The sequence below is a fragment of the Convolutriloba macropyga genome, chromosome 1 (genome assembly GCF_964194025.1).
Source record: "Convolutriloba macropyga chromosome 1, txConMacr16.3, whole genome shotgun sequence".
Taxonomy (NCBI): domain Eukaryota; kingdom Metazoa; phylum Xenacoelomorpha; order Acoela; family Convolutidae; genus Convolutriloba; species Convolutriloba macropyga.
The window spans coordinates 26,799,295-26,820,302 of record NC_134468.1 but is presented as its reverse complement, the minus strand read 5'-3'; the positions used below and the strand labels follow the sequence as shown (position 1 = coordinate 26,820,302).

At 38.8% G+C, this 21,008-nt stretch overlaps 2 protein-coding genes across 16 annotated transcripts in view; one reads left to right on the top strand and one right to left on the bottom strand.

Annotated features, from left to right (window-relative positions):
• Positions 1–215: 215 nt before the first annotated feature.
• LOC142337224 (uncharacterized) overlaps positions 216–21,008 on the bottom strand; it is a 644,691-nt gene continuing 623,898 nt past the window's right edge. For 9 of the 14 annotated variants that reach the window (XM_075386389.1, XM_075386373.1, XM_075386382.1 and 6 more), the window contains one exon: positions 216–2,905. In XM_075386389.1, the coding sequence (XP_075242504.1) occupies positions 400–2,733 (2,334 nt within the window). In that variant the 5' untranslated portion in view covers positions 2,734–2,905 and the 3' untranslated portion in view covers positions 216–399. Of the gene's footprint in view, positions 2,906–3,343; positions 3,623–5,199; positions 5,513–8,181; positions 9,012–9,925; positions 10,888–12,266; positions 12,506–21,008 lie in introns of those variants that run through there. The other 5 variants (XM_075386441.1, XM_075386451.1, XM_075386431.1 and 2 more) reach the window with 5 other exon arrangements.
• LOC142337208 (uncharacterized) lies at positions 7,517–20,396 on the top strand. 2 transcript variants are annotated; one of them, XM_075386352.1, is made up of 4 exons: positions 7,517–7,680; positions 16,954–17,800; positions 18,000–18,597; positions 18,686–20,396. In XM_075386352.1, exons 2-4 carry the CDS (start codon positions 17,009–17,011, stop codon positions 20,284–20,286), a joined length of 2,991 nt encoding a protein of 996 aa, XP_075242467.1. In that variant the 5' UTR covers positions 7,517–7,680; positions 16,954–17,008; the 3' UTR covers positions 20,287–20,396. The 2 variants fall into 2 exon arrangements, with proteins under 2 accessions (XP_075242467.1, XP_075242459.1); XM_075386344.1 differs by lacking the exon at positions 7,517–7,680 and having other exon boundaries at positions 14,653–17,800.

The window sequence follows — 21,008 nt, the reverse complement described above, 5'->3', positions numbered from 1 at the left end:
AAATGTTAGTGTAAAGAACAGTTCTCAATTATTTGATGAAATTTCCGAATATCTTTCACAAGAAAAAAAACAAAAATCAGATAGTCACTCTTTCAGACTTTCTTTTTCTTACTGTATCATTTGTCTTGTTATATCATATCAGCCTATTTCGCGGCTATTATCCAACCATTAGCCAGCTGTTTCTTAGATGCCTGATATTTGAAAATAATTGAAGATTGCGCATAAGTTTTAATTAAATATGGGATATAAGAGAGAAAAAGAAACCTAAGTCGACATTTAAATATTACGAAAAGTCAAGTGGTGAAACATATTTGCAAAGATTTGTTCTTGTACAAAACTAGTTTTTCAATCATATCGTCGATTTGTAAATAATTTGTCTGTTTCTTTTGTCAACGACAATCAACATTTCTGGCCAATTGGGTTGCCTGTGGGTCTCGGGGCGGGGCTTATTAGAGATTGCTTCATTTTGCTCTCTGAGGTCGTCATTGTGGAATTTTGAGGGTTTGTCGTGGAGCAGTTGTTTACATTGGCCACGTTGGAGGTTGAAGTGTTGGAGGTGTTTGTGTTATTATTGGAGAAGACTGAGTCGCTGTCAAAAATATCAATCAACTCAGGCAAGTGGTCCAGCTTCTCAATACCCAACTCCTGAATGAGGCTCTCTAACATCTCCTCTGTGTTGAGTTGTCTACTGTTTGCGAGAGGAGTGTTGTTGTTGTTTGTACTGTTGAGTAGCCTGCTCAAGGGTGTCTGTGGATTGTTGTTCATGCTTGAGACGCTGTTGCTCTCACCAACTGAGTCACCCATTCCGCTGTCTGGGCTGCTGTGGGTGTCGGTGTTGCTGCTGCTACACGTACTGTCTTTTCTACCGTTGTCACCGAGTTGTGAAATTGTCAGGGTACTGTATACGTTGTTACCTCCACTGGATGAAGAGTTGATTCTCTGGTTTGAGGTGTGTGGGTTGAAGCTAGGGTTTAAAGATCCAGGCCCACTGGTAGATGTTGCCGTCGACTCTGAGAGTCTGCATACTTTGCTGGGTTCTATTGAGTCTTCAGGTTGGTTTGAAGCTTTGTTTGGATCAGAGGGGTTGTTGCAATCAAAAGAAGACGTTGAACTGGATCGTCTTTTCAGGGAAGCAGATGTGGAGAGTTTACGTTGTTGGATTGGACTCGGAGTACCTCTGGAGGTGTTAACCTGTGGATTGTTCATCGGATGTCCTCCGTTTGCTGCGGTGGAATTAGATATGGGGCTGGCGTTAGGAGGCGTGGCCGTCTGTCGTTTCCCTGCTGACATCAGCGGGTTTAACCCAGGAGCACCCATAGAATGCATTCCAGGTTGTGGTGGTTGGTGGACTTGAGGTGAGACGGGCATGACTTCGTGACTAGCTGGAACTGAATGAGGCGCCCCTATCATTGTCATTGAGGCGGTCATTTGTTGACCAGAGACTGGAGAAGGCATTGGACCATTCATGTTGGCTGAGGATGCCGAAGGATTCATTGGGTTTGGTTGGTCTTTCATTGCTAGTCTACTACTGGATGCTACATTTGTTGCCATACCCATTGCTGCCTGCGAGTGTTGATAATTCGGATTCATCATAATAGCTTGGTTTGCATCGCTACCGAGGTTGGCTGGCGGTGTAATAGCTTGTCTCATTGCCATTTGCTGCTGCTGTGAATTTCGCTGTTGCTGTTGGAATTGTTGCTGCTGCTGTTGTAAAGCGATTAGTTTCTGTTGCTGTTGTCTGTTCATCAGACTGGCATTCATGGCTCCGTTGCTGGGTCCACTGTGTGCCATGGGTACTGATTGCTGCTGCATGGTCAGAGATTGTTGCTGGGACTGAGTTGGTATGGAATGACTGCTGTTGGGCCCTGCTGTCATGCCTGCATACATCTGCTGCGCTTGCATCGATTGCGGCTGTGGTGGACCATTCATAGGAACTTGACCTGGCGGGTACATGTTTGGGTTCATTCCATTTGGCGGGGGAGCAGGACCCGCTACTCTAGTAATGCTCCCAGGCGGAGGCCCGTTCATTGGTGCCATGCCTCTGGTTTGTTGGGCTGCTGCTGCAGCTGCCATTTCGGGAGTCATCATGATTTGGCTTCCCATCATATGTTTGGGGACTGCTCTTTGGGGTGGTCCCCCCATCGGCCCCATTTGAAACTGCTGTTGATAAATGCCATGAGGGCTGTATGGCACCGTGTTGTTATTACTCAACATGGCCATCTGCTGGGCGTTCATTGGCCCACTGGTCATCATCATTCCGGGATTCTGCGGCGCCCCGTTCATAGGTTGCATCATGGGGTTTCCGTACTTGGCACCACCGGCAGTTGCAACTTGGCCCTTCATCATTGCGATGTTTGCTGGGTGATTTGCTGGATACATTGCACCAGGTGGACCCTGTCTGGCCATGTGCATAGGCACGGTTCCAGGCGGAACTGAGGTCATCATGTGTCCATTGGACATCGCAGTAGGAATAACAGTGGCATTCGGGGTGTGCATCGACATTTGTGACGGAGCAGCTGGTGCTCCTGCGGTTGAAGATAAACCATTGAATGAGGTCACAACAACACCTCCTGACGAGGTTACACCTGCGACAGGTGGCATTGCGGAGCCTCCTCCCTGCTCCATCATGGCCTGCTGTTGCGACATTGAAGGCATTCCGTGTTGCATTTGCATTGGAGCTCCTGAGTTTGGATAAGGTTGCATGTAGTTAGGCGCAGTCGAAGGGTTCATCATTTTGGATAAAGTGTACAAAGGGTGTCTACGAAGGTTGATAGATCTCGAACAATGATGCGTTCAGGACTTCTGTAATTTGGAAGTGAGAATAGAATGTTGTATTCGTCGGTGAATGATATCACGTGGGTTTGTTACGGAGTCATAGATAAACTTGCGAATTGAATATGTCTATCTAAAACACAGAACGAAAGCTGCAAAACTACGAAGGCACTCAGAATAAATTAGAATGCAAATTTATGTCATTTTTGTTTTTAAAAAAGTTATACAAAAGCGTAACACCTAATAGTGTTTAAAATATTGATGACGATGTGATAAAAACGATTTGCTGTAACGATTATAAGAGAGAGCAGTTGGCTAACTAGACTATGTATGAATGAATGTATTTAGATATATGTAGTTTAGATAGTTGATGAGAAGTGAAAAGTCAAGTTGAATTTTTGTACATTTGTAATTATTATATTTGCCGTCTCACCTATTCATTATCTAATTTGCTTGCTTAAATTTAATACAGAATCGAGCAATCACTTGAATGTATCTATCTGCGCACCAGCACCGATACAGAGAGAAAAGTGCTAAACTATTATGTGTTTTGTAATAATATGCTCTTTACTTTAAATTCAGGAGACGAAGAGGCCTTGACAAGAAAGGACATGAGTTGATTGTTGCCATAATACTAATCTAACAATAGGACCACTAGTAGTAGTAGTAGATGTAAGCTCATTAGTTAGTTTGCTAGTTACAAGTTATAATCCGAAACTAGTTTGTGTCTAGTTTGTACAGGTTGGAACAGTGCAATAACAAATTGTTATTGAGTTCTCTCCCTCCGCTTTCATTCTTCTCCAAAATGAATGCTCCAATTTCTCAACCAATAAATAGTTCCACACTAGTTTTGAGCAATCGCTGCTGCTTAAGTATCAGCTAGCAGCAGGGGGGGGGGGGGGCATAGACTAAAAGAGAGAGAGAGAGAGAGCAATATCTAGCTAAATAAGAAACTTAATTGAGCGAGGGAGGCTTTAGAGAAAAGAAAGCAGCATTATATGTTGAAACACGATTAATAAGGTTTGAGCTCATTGAAATGTGTTTTGTTTATCTAACACTTGCATCGCTCCACGTCTATTATTGTAGGGAGCAATTGTTCGACATAGCAAGCGAAAGAAGTTTCTCTCTTTCTCGCTCGCTCTATATCTAGCAATCTATCTATGATTTGTTTGCTATTAAGTTTCACAGTTTGCTCCCCGATTAGGGTTTAGCTGTCCATCTTGTGAGATGCAAATACTATTGAATTAATTCACTCAACACAACTCCACTGCCATCATTCCGATCATCACCGTCATCATCATCAGCCCAATGATGATGGCACAGTCAAATGATATGTATATATTCTGACTAGGTTACACTTTTGAACCAGCGTGTATCTCTTCAATAAGGCTCTAACAGTGACACTAGTAAAGTTGACACAATTCGTTTCTTACTCACGACTACAGTTTAGAATGATCAACTTAAGTCTAATCATTCAACTTAGCTATGCGAAAGTCTTTCAATCACCCTCAATTCACTTATGAGTTGTGTGAGTATCTGCGCCTTTAGCTTGCGACTTAACGGACAATGGCGATGCAAATGGTACATGTTGATCATTTTGAGACATCATTTAAATTCTATCGTAGTGAGTGGGTGAATGTATTCAAAATTAGGGGTGGTTAGAGTTTGGCTATAACTGGTTAAAGCCAACTCCAACAGAACAAGAACTGATAGGCGAACTGAAGATATTCTTCATGTTTGATTCTTGAAAATTTCATTCTACCTTAGGTGTTTACTAGTTCCCGAACAGGATTTAAAGTGTCGGACAGCGCAGACTATTGTGGCGTGAAATAAGTTTTTATTGATGAACAAACACCAATCAATAACAGTAGTTAGTACCTAGTTAGTTAGTTAGTGCTGGATGAGTAAGTAACCGCTGTGCTAACTTGAGTCCATGTTGGGCGGCTGTTGCGAGGGAGGCTCTTTGATGTTTAAAGTTTGGTAAATACGAGATCAAAGGAAAAGCGCTCGACTAACTTTCAGATCAGATTAGTCTGGGTGGCTTACAGCACACTTGTATTATCAACTGATTAATGTGCTCTACTTCATTTCACTCAAACAGTTTCAAAGTGGGATCATATTTCACTTTATCGTCGAATTAAAGTGATACGCCACTTTCTGCAATCGAAGTCGTGTTCAACCGAACACCCCTAACTTAATTCTTCAACAAAATGCGCAGTTTTGCCCAAATGAACAAAAAAAGACCGCTTTTAAAACAAATCTCAAGCATGAAAATCGTTATAGTCGTTTATGAAGGAAAAATATGTCAATGCTAAACGATTATAATACTTTGATTAATAGTTCTAGTATCAAAGGAAATCAGTTTTCGGGCATTTCAAGTGTTTCGAGAAATATTAAATCTTAGTTTGTTTTAGAAAGTGAACTTACTGTTTTTCAGCGAGTTGAAATTCGTAGTTCGGAGCAATAAATATATTAAAAAGCATAGAGTTGAGTTTGGGATTAATAAAGTGAAAACAGGAAAGGCAATACAAATAATGGAAACGAAAGGACATTTTATTCCGATCCAGGAAAAATAATTGCAGTTAGTTTGAATGGTTTTGCTGTTTTTGTTCTAAAACGGCGTGATTAATAATAAAACTGCACTGATTGAGTGCTAAGTATGCATTCAGTGTGTAAATGTTACAACTCCAAATAATTTCCTCTATGTACACTATTACTACTGCTTCGGCTGCTGCTGTCGTAAAGTCATTCTCTGAAACCAAAAGAGGGGGGGGGGGTGGGGGTGGTAACGGAGGAAGGTGAAAGGAGGTGCGACGCAACTCTATTGTTATGAAGAGAAAACCCAAGTTGAAGAATTACCCCACCACTAGCACCAGGGTTGTACTTGCTAAATTGTGCCCTGTTCTTTCTACAGTGCGAAGGAAAAGGAGAGAAAGCAAGCGCCTTTTTATTCTATTTTGAGCCTCTATTCAGTTTACCAACTCAACTCAACTCAACTGCGCATACACTCATTCATTTTAGCCCCATTAATAGTTGTAGTGAGTATAGGTGGTGGTATAGGTAGTTGTAATAGAGGTGGCAGCATATTTATTCCCTCTCCCTCTCTTACACTCGCCCGCTTCCTTCTTTTTCTCTCCCCTTTCCTCCTTTTGTGTTGCCACCCACCCTAACTATAACACCACCCTATTTTATCCCGATATATATATTAACGTGTTATACTATTTGTTGAAGCCAATCCTGATATTTTGATTTGTTCTGCTTGTTTTGCAGCCAAATGAAATTGAACGCGTAATTCCGTCGCAGTAGCAGAAGCGGCAGCAGTCTGCCCCGCTGAACAGATTACCTCCTCTTTACGTCACACATTCTCTTCACAACTCACAATTGAAAAAAAGAGGAGAGGGAAATTGATCATCTGGTGATTCTGATAAAGCACAGCAACAATGCTTAACTGAGCACAAGCAACAATCAAAGTTCTCATAGAGAATACGCACGAATTGGGCTGAGAGGGCTTTCGGCTATTTGAGAAGGGAGGAATTTGGTTTATCCTATTTTGCGCTATTTTGGTCCGAAATATTTAGGCGTCCTTAATCGAGGCAAGTAACACTATACCCTAATATTCTTACAGGGAGTAGTTGTATAGTTAGTATCCACCAATACATATTATCCATAAGTTTGCCAGTTGTAAATAGTTCAAATACAACAACTGAGACCAGATACAAAACACTTGTCGTCCAATGTCTAAGGAAGCACGAAAAGAGAGAGGGGGGAATAGGCTCTCTTGGCTGCTATTTGGGAAAGGACCAATTTGTACATGTGGAAAGTGTGAATTAATCGGGTAAACACAAACAAAACAACACGTGAGCAAATGTGCTTTAGCCAAAGTGTGCTCAAAATAGAAATCATTGACCGCCGCCATCGGCGCTTTCTGACCTGCCCCCCCCCCCCCCCGCCTCAACCACCGCACGTCGTTATTATAAAACATTTCTCTCTGCTATTACAGACTCCCCCCCCCCCCCCCACTCAAAAAATGAACTCATCTACCTTATAATTACAATACAATATTGCGTTAATTAATTGATCAAAACGGGAAAAAAATGAAATGTATTGTTTATTTGTTTTTAGAGAAGTATAAATAAATGCAATTTTGATGCACAATTTGAGAAGTTATTAATATTTGAAGATATTAATTTTCTAACAATTGTTCAATGGATGATTTAATGGATTACGTCAGGCGTAATGAAACAAACAATACTGAAGTTAAGGATATTTTCATCTAAGTAACTGAGCGCTAAAAACTATGCTGTCGTCTTAAGTACTGATGGCGTCTCGAGTTGACATTTAACAACAACAACAACAAGATCAACAACAAAAATTTTCAAGCTGATGTGTGATCTTAAACAGTGGCCATTGCTATCAAGATTACAGGCCGTCATCTTGAAACAAAAGTGTCGTTTGTTTGTTTACTCTTTGATATTTCAAAATACTAATGAAGAAAGTAGTTTGTATGGAAAAGTTGGCGTAGGTGCGGCGACAGTTAGGCGCAAAGCGACGTTGCAGAACAGTCAACTAAGAGTCGAATCTCTTGTCATCAAATTTGGAAAACAGGCGTTGTACTTTGTACTAAAAGATATTCTAGAAACATCAATAAAAAACATTTCACGGCTCACATCACGAAATTGCTACTCATACATGACACAAACATTGTTGTCTAGAAAGAATAGGAAGAAAATGCAGATAGTTAGTTAGTGGTAAAATTGAGTTTGCATTTCAGACTGTCGTATGCAATGTAAAGGAAGTTGTTTAAATGACGTCATCACCCCTCCATGAACCCCGGAAACCGAACTGCTTAGTCCCTCCGAAGAAAAACTCAGCCATTCCCAACAGCTATAGTTTGATGTCCTGACAACGGTATGTGATATTTATCGCTGACAATTGTGCATCCTATGCATTTCAAATGCTAACAAAAATTTGTCCACTCTAGGGTAAACAAAACTTTAAAAGCTTCATGGGTTCAGAAACCTTTTTAGGGCGGGGGGAGGGTTTGTAACCTAATATTCTGAAGATGGGTTGGGAATGAAATGGTGCTATTTCCTATTTACAATTGAGTATTCTAGTTCTAGATTCAATTGCTCTAGTCTTCGAGCAGCTTATGATTGATGGACAGTACAGCTGTATGTAATTAACCAGTTGGAAAACGAGCAAACGAAATGGCGTCTTAATTGGTGTTGGTTCAGTTGATGGGTAGCACGGGCGCAAAGATGGGCCTGGTTGTGGGTGTTGGATTGAACTAGTTGGTTGATTGTGGCTATTAAACGCAAGGGTTCGGATGGGGTATGAAGGAAAGCAAAATTGACGATACATTGTCAGAAAATATAAGAGAAATGAAATGAACCGTGGTCAATTACTTACTTGAAGGCGAGAGCTGGTTTGATTTTGAATGACAGCGCTAAACTTGTCGATTTGTAAGGTTTAAATTTAAGCGTTGAGTAGTCAAATTAAAATTACTCAGCCTGTTGGAACGTTAGTTAGATCTAATAAAGTTCTTGATAGTTGTTGTTGCAAAGTGACTACCAGTAGTATTACTTATAGCAGCAGTAGTGGTAGTAGTAGTATGGTAGGTTGTTGAAATGATTGGAGTGTGTTTGAATGAATGATAAGCGATCAACAATCCATAATTGTAGTGGCTGTAATAATAACAAAAACAATGTTTCACTTTGCTCCATTGAGTTTAGTTGAAGTAAAGCAACACTTGAAAGTGTTACAATTATTACACTACTGTGCTCCATTTGCGGAGCACTAATAATGCTGGCTGGCTGCTTGGCTTGTTTGCTTATTTTGTGTTTAAGCGGAGGAGAGAGAAAAGGAGGAGGTTGTTTTATTCCTTTCCCTCTCTTTTCGTATTTCCTCTGTTTTTAGTTTGGTTGTTTTGCCTCGGAGCTTTAAGAGCGTGTTTTGGTGGTTGAATTGGAATTAATAGGGGCGAGGAGGCATTTAGGAGTATAAGCTGGAGCAGTTTACAGAACAGATAGATAGATAGATATATTGATACAGGGACGAAGACGACACAGAGAGAATACTCTTAGAGAGAGTAAGAATATGAGTAGCGAAATTGGCCTACTACTACTACTACTACTTCTAATACCACACCACTCACTAGTACTGCAACCACTAATAGTATATGTGTGTTTTCTTTGCAGATGTGTTGACACACAATTACACACATCTGATCTCTTTCCCCTCAAATATCTCTTATAACTAACACTATACCAGTTTATAATTCCTTACTAACTACAAATACCACCAGCACTGCCACCACCGCCGCCGCTGCTTATAACTAGTGTTAGTTATTAATAACAGTCAGTTAGTTAGATTCAATCTGCTGCTCCCCTTGTTGTGCTCGCACATACATGTATGTGGATTGAATGAATGTACGAATGTGTTCTGTACTTAGAGTAGTTGTTGTCTTCTTTTGTAGCTACTCTGAAGCAGTGCGCAATGCGGCCGTGTTGGCACAAAGCTAGGAGATACTTCCTTGCCTTTACGCTAGACACCACCGCTGTTCACCAGTTAAAACTGGTGCGCCAAGTTTGTTTTTCTTCTGCTCATTTAGTTAATATCACTTATTCCAACTTATTTAACTTATTCTCAGTTAGTAACTCAACTCACTCCGGCTGATAGCTGAAGACTTCTGCTCAAGTTTGAATAAAATCTATCCGCTACTACAACTACTATAGTTACAATCTATCAATCGGCAGTTGTATAATGTGAGTTGGAATGAAGTTTGTACAATTTGTAGTAGTTATAGTAGAAATTGAAGTGTAGTCAGTTAGCCGATGGTAGTTACAAACAACTCTTCTATTGAAGCATTGGGTGCAGTTGTTCTTGTACCTATCTTCCCTCTCTGGTCCTATTTTGTCCCAAAAATTGAGCTCTAGTTTTAATAGTTTATTACAACTAACACTTTGCTTGTTGGGAGCGTTTGTGGAATAAAAATACGGAATTAAAATGTCTCTCGCCGCTTTTGGTGACATAATATACAGATTGGGAAATGCGACCGCAATAGATAGACCGATGGATAGATATATCGGGTGCTATATTATTTAAGACGACTAGAGAACTTTTATTTACATGTAATTAAGTGTTTATGACTTACGACTGTATAAAGCGAGCGTCTCTTTCGCTCTGTTTGCGTCTTGATGATTGCTGCATATACTTGATAAATAATTCCTTGTGCTAAGAATGTACAAAAATAGTTTGAATTAAAGGAAATAACTTATTTGGGCTGCCAAGTGTAAATGGAACTGAGTTGGAAACACAGCCTATACCAGTTCATAATGTCTTCACCTAATATATTAAACACTTTGTTAGTTAGCGCTTTTGCTATAAATATAAATATAATACACGAGCGCCGCCACCACCAACGGTGCTGCTAACTGAAACGAATATGGAAATCTTTGTTGTGGTTTTTGCCAGTCAGTCAGTTGTTAATATATGGAGTGGAAAGTATTGTAACAAAAGCACATGTATATAATACTGGAGTGAATTTGCTGAGAGCGCGTCTAAGTGGCAAATGAAGCAATGTGGAAATTGTATTAAATTGTATTGTGGGGTACTTTAATAAGTGTTACCAAACAAATGTAGGTGACGTGCAACATATTAAGTATCGGACTGTTAGTTAGTTGTTAGATCGATAGATATAAATATAGATAAAGAATAATAATAAGAGATAGTGATCATAATTGAATAGTGGGATCAGGACATTGGAATGAGGCTAAGTAAAAGGCCAACAGAAAGAGCAACAACGAATGGGGGTTCGTTCATTCGTGTATGTAACAACACATAAGGGAGATTTAGATCATATTAAACAAACAACCAATTAATAGAGTGGAATCGTGCCATTATTGGTGGACGGTGGATTTAGAGTACTTGATTGTATAGTTTATACATTGGACGTATATCTAGCTATCTATCATAACAACCCTACAACAAAGACACTAACTACTGAACAAACCACCGTGCATCCAATTCTATAAAGCATTAATAATCAATCTTTTATCGATATCACACTTAGTAAGTGCAATTGATTAATCCTACACAATATGGGAGAGTAATTTGTTCATGTACGTACATCGGATAGTGTGACGTCATGGGTACATGAACATTATTAATGCAAACAGAACTGATCGTATTTGTTATCTAAATGCAAATCATGTGTTAAAGTGACTAGTTGACGAAAGAACGGTATCTAGTGACAATAAAAGAGGCCTGACATTTCCTAAAGGAGGCCCACAAATTTGTAAAGCCACTTATTAAACAACGCACTTGTTGCAGTCGCGTGCATAAGTACTGGTCCTTTTAAACAGAGATGAGTTCTCTAATAAATTGTATTGTATTTTTAATTTGCCCATTTGGTTTTGAGTTTAGATTTGACACGCGAAACCATTAAATACTTTTTGATATCGATTACCGTGGAAATGGAAGGTGGTTGCAAAGTCGGGGAAAAATTGGAAATTTCAGAACATAAAAGCTGTTTAAAAAATTTACGGAGCCAGCTAAATTAGTTGTGAATATTTGACGATCGAACTTTTGCTTTAAGCAGTATCTTGTGGCCAGATATGCATAAAAGATTTCACCAGTATTCGTTCTACCGAAAAGAAATCATTAAAAAATAATCAGATCTTGAGTTTCGGGTTTTAGAAATTTAGTTTTGGTTTTAAGATCGAAATTCAGTTTTTCATATAGGTTAAATTTGTGCGATAAGGCGGGCATTTTGGCGGTGACCCTTGAATAAGTCTGGTATTAAGAGACACAGACATAATCCCGAGTTGATAGGATTTGTTTTGAGAAAGGTCTATTATAGCAGGATCTTTATCTGTTTGTATTGTGAATGAACGACTCGACAGTTGAACTCTTCTTTATTGACGTCTGCTGTTTCTACAAGCTCAAGTCCTTATTAAACCTACTAACTTTACTCTCTTCACTGTATTTAATAATTAAACTAATTCAATACTATAAACACTTTGATTTCAGTTTAGTTATTTTGGGACTAACTGTTAAGTATAGCTTTTCATGCAAAGATTCAAGAAATGGAGGAAGCAAAATAATAATAATAAATTTTAAATTTGTTTTCAGTACCAAATATTCAAGCTTCGAATAATTAAACCAAATTAGAGTATAAAGCGTCGTACTGAACGAATACTAAGAGGCAATTTGCCTGTTTCAGCACCGTTACAGAGCTATTCAAAATTAGATTATATGTTCGAAATTCATTTAGTTACTTATACTGAGACCATTCAATAGGAACGGGAAAAAAATAAGAAAAAAGTCCTAAAATATGGAGTTACCGGGAATCGAAACCTGATGGAAGAGACCAGAGTCAGTATTCCAGAACGAACTTTTTGGAAAATTTAGATTTAAGTTCTCAAAATGATTAGCCGTTTAGTGAAGCGGAGGATAATTGAAGTGGCTCGTTTTCACCAAAAATAATAACTCACGAGTTTGAAAGATTTGGGCAGATAGAAGTTCCACTATTGTTCACACGTGATTGCACAGTTGATATTAAGGGTCACCTTGGGGTCAAAATTGCGGCAGGCTTCTTTTGACACGAGTTGTTTTTCAGTAATAGCGATTTGTTTGTTTATTTGTGAATTTTGCGGTTTGGCTGGTCTCTGAGTTGTAGCGAGTTTAAAAAGCGAATTATTGTTGAAAGTAACTGTGTTTGTGAGCGCGTGAGTGCTTTTTAAAGGAGAGGGGCTTTGCTTTGGTCAGTAGTGTTTTGTCGGCTCAGTAGCAGCAGCAACAGTAGTAGTAGTCGTATTGTATGTTGTATGTACATGTGTATATGATGGCTGTTGTTTTATTGATGTGTTGTTTGGCGATAAATGAGTTAAAAATGCGAAAGAGAGCAGAGATTAAATGCTTTTCATTCATGTTGTTTATAAAATAAAATGCTTATAATCAAAGAGTGTAATTCCGAGGCTGAAAATTTATTGTGAGTGTAAGAAAATACTTAGTTTGAGCTGATATAAAAAACGTGATGATAATTGAAAAAGAGGCAGCAGCAGAAACGAGTGAACATTAATAATATTAATAGTAATGAATACAAAAGTGATTATAACTACATACGTTTGAGGTTTGAAGCTTATCACAAAGTAAGAGCAATAAAATCATTTGTCAAATGATAGTAAACTGACAGCGCACCGCACCAACATGTACATAAAAGTAACTGCTGCATGTATGTAATAAAGCAAAAATATAACACGAATCAAAAACAACAAAATTTACCGAATTAATTTATTCTTGTCTTGTAGTTTGAGAATTTTTCTACTCTTGTTTAGCGCTTTTTTGTTAAATCGACGATACTCGTATTATTGTCTTTTACTGGTTTGCAAAAAGTAAATATAAGCGCTTAAATGTGAATGTAGTTAATGTGCATATGTGTGTATGTATGTTTGTGCTTAATCGGAGCTACAAAAAGCAAAAGTGAAGCTCTAAAAATCTAAAACTAAGCTTTGCCTTTTCTGTCAGTTAAAAAGTGTGACTGGCTACTGTAAAAGCGTCGAGTGTGTGTTTATTATGCGAGCGATTGACCAAACTTTTTATGCTATTTATTATTTAGTCCTACCATTCTCTACTTTGATTCTATTCTTGTGTTTCTTTCTTGCTTTCTGCTCTGTAGTTGCTCGCTCTGCTCATTTTTCGTTCTCAATACAATCGAGTAAAAGTGGTTCGTTCGGCTACTGGTGCTGGTTTTGAATAGATAAACACTGTTCTCAAACTACAGTTTGGAGAAGTTGTTGTGAGGTTTGTGCAAAAATACAATAATGACGATTATTATATGATTACTATTGAATTGAGTACCTTAGAAGCTTGCTTAGCTGTAATGGTACTGTAGCACCAAATCTATTTATTAATTAACCACCACGAGTGTCACTGTTGCTAATGGTAATATATTTTTTATAACTAAGACTTGTAATCATATATTTATTTGTGACAATATAGTTATAAATGTAAGTAAACTGGACAGAACAGCACAACATATTGTGAGCGTACCACACCACATCAGTAGTAGCGGGACGGCGAAACGAATGAGCTTAGAGCTATAAAACATGTGTTATCAATTGCTGAAATTAATCGCCTCGACTTTAAATTTAACAGCTGCTTGTAACTTTTTCGTACTCGCCACTACCACTACCACCATCATACCGGCCACACAACCATAACACACACAACAGAAGTACCACCAAATTGGTAGATGAGCCAAAAATCGATGAGATATTATTGTATTGTGTTATGGCATGACTTTTGTATTGTATCACAAGTATTATATTGTAGTTTCAGTTCCAGAATTGTGTTAATTAAATCAAGTCAAAATCAAAACAACCACTACGGCCACCGCCACTTGAAAGAGAGCTCAATCGTTTATCAGATTTATTGATAACTATTACACGCATAAGCACACGCGCCGCATGCGATGAAACAACGTCGTCCTATTTGAAAAGTTTCTCTCGCGGGAGATACAAACCACTAATTTGAATTCAATGCTTGACCTTGTTTTTGATCGAAGTTCAAAGCTAATATTCGCCTTCATCACGGTTAAATGTTGTTTTACTCCGAAGTTTTTAACACCATTTTCAGGGACTTAATTTGTGTTTTCATGTTCTTTGATCTGCAGTAACAGTATTCAATTCTGGAAAAATCAAAATCAGCATCGAAATTTGTGGCATTTCCTCAAAAAGAGTTAAACGCAATCGCGGAATACGAAGTTTTGAAATTAAAAAAAATTCACAGATCAGTTGTTTTTGTTTATTCAACTGAAAATGTGCAAACGTCAGTGACCAAGTCCTGATTTAGACGCAGAAGTCAATGAAATTCATTGAAGTGTAGTATATGTTTGCATAATTCAATCAAAGTCGGGGCTGTTAGTCAATTGATTTATGTGGCGATTTGTTATTTGTTGTTTCTGAAAAACTTAACTCATTGAAAAGGTCACTTGAAAAATTAAATATGACTGTGAAATTGCTTAGCGCTTTTTGCGTCTCAAAGTAAGTCTAGAGTTGTCTACTCAAATCTTATACTTACAAATTGATGCTCTTAAGTCAAGTTACCAGTAAGTCACAGTAATTCAAAATATTGGTGGCCTTTGTGATTTTTTATCTGATCTTTTGAAATGTCTTGCTCCCGCAAATTTCTATTGACCTATTTGGCCAGTTTAGTCAGGTGTGTTTAGAAATTTTAGTTTGGCGTGTTTAGTTTGTGGGTCCGCAGAAATTTATGCTAACGTATGAAATACGCCAACCAAAAAATGGTTTAGACCTCAAATAAGCAAAAGGAAAAGTGACTTCTAATAACCATTTACTGTGACGTCTGACCAAAACAGTTGATAAAAACTGCTTTGCAAGTCCAAGATTTCTTAATAGCCGCAAAGCGATAGCTGGATTTTTATTGGACTTCTCTTGGTTTTTCACAATTCAAAGAGTTTGAATTGTATTGGGGCGCTGTCTTTCCTAACATTTGCTCACACATTTTCATGATTTTTGAAGTCATGATTTAAGAAAAAGCGATTGGTTTTGCGGCGTGAATCCATTCAAAGTCCATTCTGAGTCCAATTTTATTTAGTCAATGGAAATTCTTTGAATTGTGTCAGAAATGTTTTTTATTTCGTCGTCGACTTTTGTTACGGCCACATGACGTCACAATCACTTCAAATCTACTTTTTGTTCATTTGTGCATAAGGTTTCGACTGAATTTCATGCTTAACTCCATTTTTCAGTCTTAGTGAGCCACTTTGTTTGTTCATTCGCATGATTAAAGTTTTGGTCACACGTGGTTTACTTCACTCTCAAAAATTACTTCATCACTCAATTTGACTTTTTTTACTTTAATTCAAAGATATAAGATCAAGTGAAAGTGTGTCATTCTAAATGAAGGTTATTTAAGAGCAGCTAATTAAAGCAGCAAAAACTTTTACAGATTTTGCTTATCACAGGATTTTATGAAACGAAAATTTCTTTTTGGCTGGTTTGTTTACTATATTTTTGGGATTGCAATCTACAAAGCTATTGCGGCTATTTTCTGGAAATCTGACAGCTATGTTTATCCAATTGAGCAAAGTTTTAAAAATAGAGTATTGGCCCAAAGTAAAGCTGAGAAAATTTATCTTAAACCTAAGTAAGCAAATTTTGCTTGTGGAATCGTTGTTTAAAAAGATTAAAGAAAGCACTAGCTTACTCAAAGCTACATTTTTAAAGCTGGTTTGAATCCCAAAAACGTAATGGAGAGCATATCTTCAAAGATAAGCTATTACGGTCAATGATAAAAACTAACGAGAAGGGAACAATAAAAGAGCGAGTGACAGCAACAATCAAATCTTTGCCATAACCCAATAAAGTTTTAGTCGCTCTCGAACAAAGCCTGGAGTCTGGAGGTCCGTGGTTCGAACCCATGTGGGGTCGGAGTTTTTCACACCGAAGATAGTCGGTTTATGTTTCTGCAAAATGTTCTTTGGCGAAACTTTTTGGGGGGTTTTTACCGCAGAGCACAGTTTGCTAGTCATGCTAACACCGATGCTGAGTTGATTTCTTTACTAGTTTCTCTGAACAATATGGAACTGAAGAACATCCAAGTGCTCTATTTCCATTTTGGGAGAACTAAGAAACGGAGAATACGGATTCAGATATCCCTTAATGATTTTAGGTGCACCTTTAGATAGACAACGGCCTTTTGTTGAAGTTTTTCTCCAAGCTCTGAAAATTTTGTTCTAGTCAAGTAGTTTAAACGGTAATGAAATATAGATTTGTTGCTTGTAGGCTGCAGAGAAAGATCGAGAGAATGAGAAAGATTTTTGGCTAAGACAACGGGTGTTTAGAGTTTGCCGTTAGGGCACCCCAAGATCCTGGTATCATTAATGTTCGAAACAATTATATCATAACGGATACAACCGATTTTGATAGGCGTCTATGTACCATCGATAAAGCCATCGTGTATTTGTTTTTCTATAAAACTACTCGACATCACAAAATTTACAAATGTGATGTGTGAAAACTATTTATTTTATGCGTTGAGATCTTGCTCGAAGTTGAATTACAGGCAATCAAATCAATTAATCGTCGTTTGCTAATAGAGGGCCTTTATGTGTCGGAATTTCAGATTATTATCATCTAACATTTCACTATTTTTCAGACATCCAAATGCTACAGTGAATGCTCTCACTGTGTAAAATGATCAAACCAATTAAATGAGCAACTCGGAGGAAAGTATCAGATCTCTTGTTTTCTTGGATTCGGATAACCGAAGGCTTCTTTACGACTCCAAATCAATTCTCCGATCCAATTCTACGAGATCTGCGCAGAAACAGGGAACTAAAGCAAGTAACCGAAATGCCTCATTGGGTCGAAGCAATGCGAGAAGTGTGGCATCGTCATTTGATCTGTTTGGCCGCAGTTTGGCTAAAAGCGCACCCAAAAATGTTCGTGACGTAAAGGAGGAAAAGAGATCGAAGTCGGAACAAACTTTTAAACCGCAACCAGACACCAAGCAGTTATGTGAGATGATTTTTGGTTCAATGAGCATGGTCTATCATGGTTGCACACTGAAAATTCATCCACATGTTCGAACAGCAGTTGGAGGTTCTTGCAGTTACGTAATGATTTCCTATCTGTCACAATTTGACCCAAGTACAGCCAGGTACAGGGCGAATGCAATGAGGCAAACGAGCGAAGACCCTGATATAGGGAATATGCGCTCTGCATCGTTCGATGTCGTGGGCGAATCGGAGGCTGAGTTGTTTTCTCTCCCAAACTCGCTGTCGAGTCTCTACATTCGTGGAGATCCATGGGCGTCAACGGGAGGTGTGTATGGATCGTGTCCGGTTGATAGTGTGATGACGTCATACATGGGGTTTGGGTCAGGGGGCAACCTGAACAAAGACGAGGGGAGCGAGGGCGCCTCACAGTCTGTGGCCAGCAGCCGGGTCTCATCCGTGTCCAAGCAGAGGTGGCAATGCAGTGTCACGCCATTTTACTCCGCCGTAAGTTTTGTCAGATATTACATATCAGAATAAAAAAAATTCAGAAAAAGGAGCCACTATATAGTGCCTTTCGGAAGGATATCAAAATATCTGGAAAGAGTTTCAATCTTAAGAGCTTTATTTAGTAAGCACCTTTCTAGTCTTACCGAGTAGCGTTGACGACTTCGTGTCAAGTAGCTAATCAATGTCTTTGTTTTAGTTCCACGACATGTCAGATTTGTCCATTTTCAACTCAACTAGCAGTCACAGATCAAAGGCGAAACTGGGAATTGCTCTTTTGTTTCCCTGCTCTACTTGGGAAATATCTGAATGGATCCATACTCACATAGCCTTAATAGAGGGATACGTTAACCAGTTTAAGTCAGAGGTCGAGCGAGCATTTTTCAACAAAGACAGCTTCTATGATTTGGTCAATGAAGCCACAATTCAAGTCAGAGTACGATTTACAAAGCTAATTACTCGAGAGTTGCAGCCGGAACCTTCCATCTGGATTCGACTTTTGGACAAATCAACAAAAACGGACGCAATTAAATGTTTCTCAAGCTGTCTGAGTAGACTTTCCGCTAAGGAACTCAAATTTCTATCTTTATCTGTTACTGTGTTACTATCTTGTCATCTTTCTTGGGTTAATATTGTGGGGGAAGTCTATTCGCCTGAAGAATGCACTGCTCTCATCAATGAGAGTAGTTTTGCGAGAGTGAATAAACAGTGGGCACAGTTGTGCGATTTGTTCGGAATTTCTACCAACCCGCCCAAGTGCAATAAAGTTGTGGTTCATGGGAAAAATCAGATCTATGGTAATTAAATATCACTGCAATTTCTGAATCTCAAATAATGACAACAAAAGGGTATAAAACTTTATAATAATGGTTGTTCTGATTTTAGTTCGGAGGTACATGACCCTGTTGTCGTATTTTGTTCGGTTACCCTCGTTACAAAAACATTATGTACGGGTGCCAGCATTGGGAAAGACGACTTCGCCAAAACAAGAGCAATCTTTCAATTCTAACTTAGCAACCAGCCAAACAAGAGCGTTCAAAGAATGGGCCTTTAGTGAAAGCTACAACAAAATTAACTCCGGTGATTTTGTCGAAATAGAATTGGTAGATGTGAAAATCGAAGAGGGTCGGAGAGATCTAGGATCACAGGCATCGATAGTGAAGTCAACAACTGCCAGGACTTTAAATTCGAGACTTAATGTTACGCCATTGAATGAATGCGAGTCCTTAAGTTCGGAAAGTACTCTGAAGCAAATCAGCAGCAACAGCACAAAGTCGGTAACCGCTGGAAGTCGAAGCACATCTCCTAGCTGGGGATCCAAGGAGAAGCAGCACTTGGCCTCATCATTTACAGACAAAGGAGTCTCATGTCTGAGAGTTGCAACGGCCAGTTCACCGTTAAACATTGTGGGTTCTGTTCCCACAACTTTGCGGTCAAAATCAGTTGTCGAGGAGTGGATGCGGAACTCGGTTACTGAATCCAATCAGATTCGAGAATTTATGTCAGGCACGAGGAAGAAGTACAACAGCGAAACTGTCACTCTCACTACACGGAAGGCTATCGAACCCTTGCCTCTTCAAAACAGTCTTTTACCTGTGACGTCAGCATCGGGCTCTTTAGATGATGCTAGAGAAGTCTTGGGAGATCATTTCGAAGGTGCAGGCAAGCTAGACCTGCTTCCTGCGGCTGCAAGTTCGGGCGGTCCATCAAGTTACCAAAGCGAAAAGCTTGGAAGCTTACAGGATTCAGGATTTGCAGACGTTGGAGGAAAAGACAAAAGACGCGATGTTGGCTGCACCCTAGTAGGATTTAAACACCCTTTGGCAAGTTCACTCTCATCTGTGAGCTCAACATCTGCCCATATTTCAAGCAGTATCGAAATGCTAAACGCAGAACCGGAACTGAAGCTTGAAAACAGTTGTTACAGATCTGTCCCAATGGTGGATAGTGAGGCGTTATGTGCACCCCTGTTAAGTCCATGTTCTCGGCCATCAGCATCGGTTGCTGACTCACTTCACGGCCTCGTATCCTCCAATTTTTCCCCGGATGCGATGCTTCAAGGGTTGGTCACGAATGATCCAAAGCTGTGCGTTCAAAAAATTGTGAAAGAAACCAAGGAGTATTTTATTGTAGACTCTAAAGCATGTGTATTGTGTGTCGATGTCGACAAATTGATTTTGAGAGTTATCGACGACGATGAAGCCAAGTGCGAAATTGTGGACAACGCGATGACCTCTAAAACTATTGAAGATGCATTGACAAAAGCATATAGTTTGCAAAACATTGGAATGCGACCTCCATTTTGCACTAGCCTGATTGATCGAACTTTGCATGCGATGGTAACGAAGTGTTTGACCTTTTCTGATAAATTTTTGGACCATCCGGAGCCAAAAACAGTCTTAGAGCCAGTGGGAATCCATCATTCTGACTTTGCCATACTTGGTGCGATATCAGCTTGTATTCGCCATATAAGTTCTCAAGATTGATGATGAATGAATGTTATGAATATTGACAATTGTAGTCTAGAAATTTCAGACGCAACTAATTAGGTAGATAAATAGCTTTTTATAGCATTTAATTTATATATTTGCTCCAACTCATTCTTTTAATTAGCACGTTCGATTTTTTTTTTAGTTTTGACAATTCCAGAACGGCTCTGCGTATATCCTCGTCTTGAATAAGTCTGCTGCTGGTTTCCAAAATGTGCACAAAAATTAAATATGGAACGGCCATATTATAATGCTTAAATACTAAAAAGGATAGGAAGTTAGGTACCAAATTGGCCTCTTGATCTGCCATTTTGATTTCAAATAAGTTACTAAACTCTCAACGGTATCCAAAATAATCAAAAAGGCTCGTTGTGAAAGTAGTCTGCTATGTCGGAGTACTGACATATTTTTCTACAAATTTGAATAAGTTTTAAAAAAAAGAAACCGGGGAGTTGTTTAAAAGCTTGCATGAACTTCGGAATCAGACCAATTGAACAATACCAGCCAAGAAGGCAAAGAATCTCAAAATTGGAGCAAATAAAATAATTAAACTATACAAAAATATAAACATTGCTTTTACTCTTGAAGCTTTTACCCTAAAGGTCAAATTGGATCAACTTGAATATAACCATTAACTCAAGCACACGCCTTGAAAAGGGTTTATAGACCCAAGATAATAGAAAAAGTCAGGAACTATGAGAACTACCTTATTTTTTAAA

Bases quoted from the DNA above. Each gene is read 5' to 3' on its own strand.
- LOC142337208 (XM_075386352.1), top strand. From the start codon at position 17,009: ATGAGCAACTCGGAGGAAAGTATCAGATCTCTTGTTTTCTTGGATTCG. The intron at 17,801-17,999 runs GTAAGTTTTGTC...TCTTTGTTTTAG, and splicing joins TCACGCCATTTTACTCCGCC to TTCCACGACATGTCAGATTT. The intron at 18,598-18,685 runs GTAATTAAATAT...TTCTGATTTTAG, and splicing joins TGGGAAAAATCAGATCTATG to TTCGGAGGTACATGACCCTG.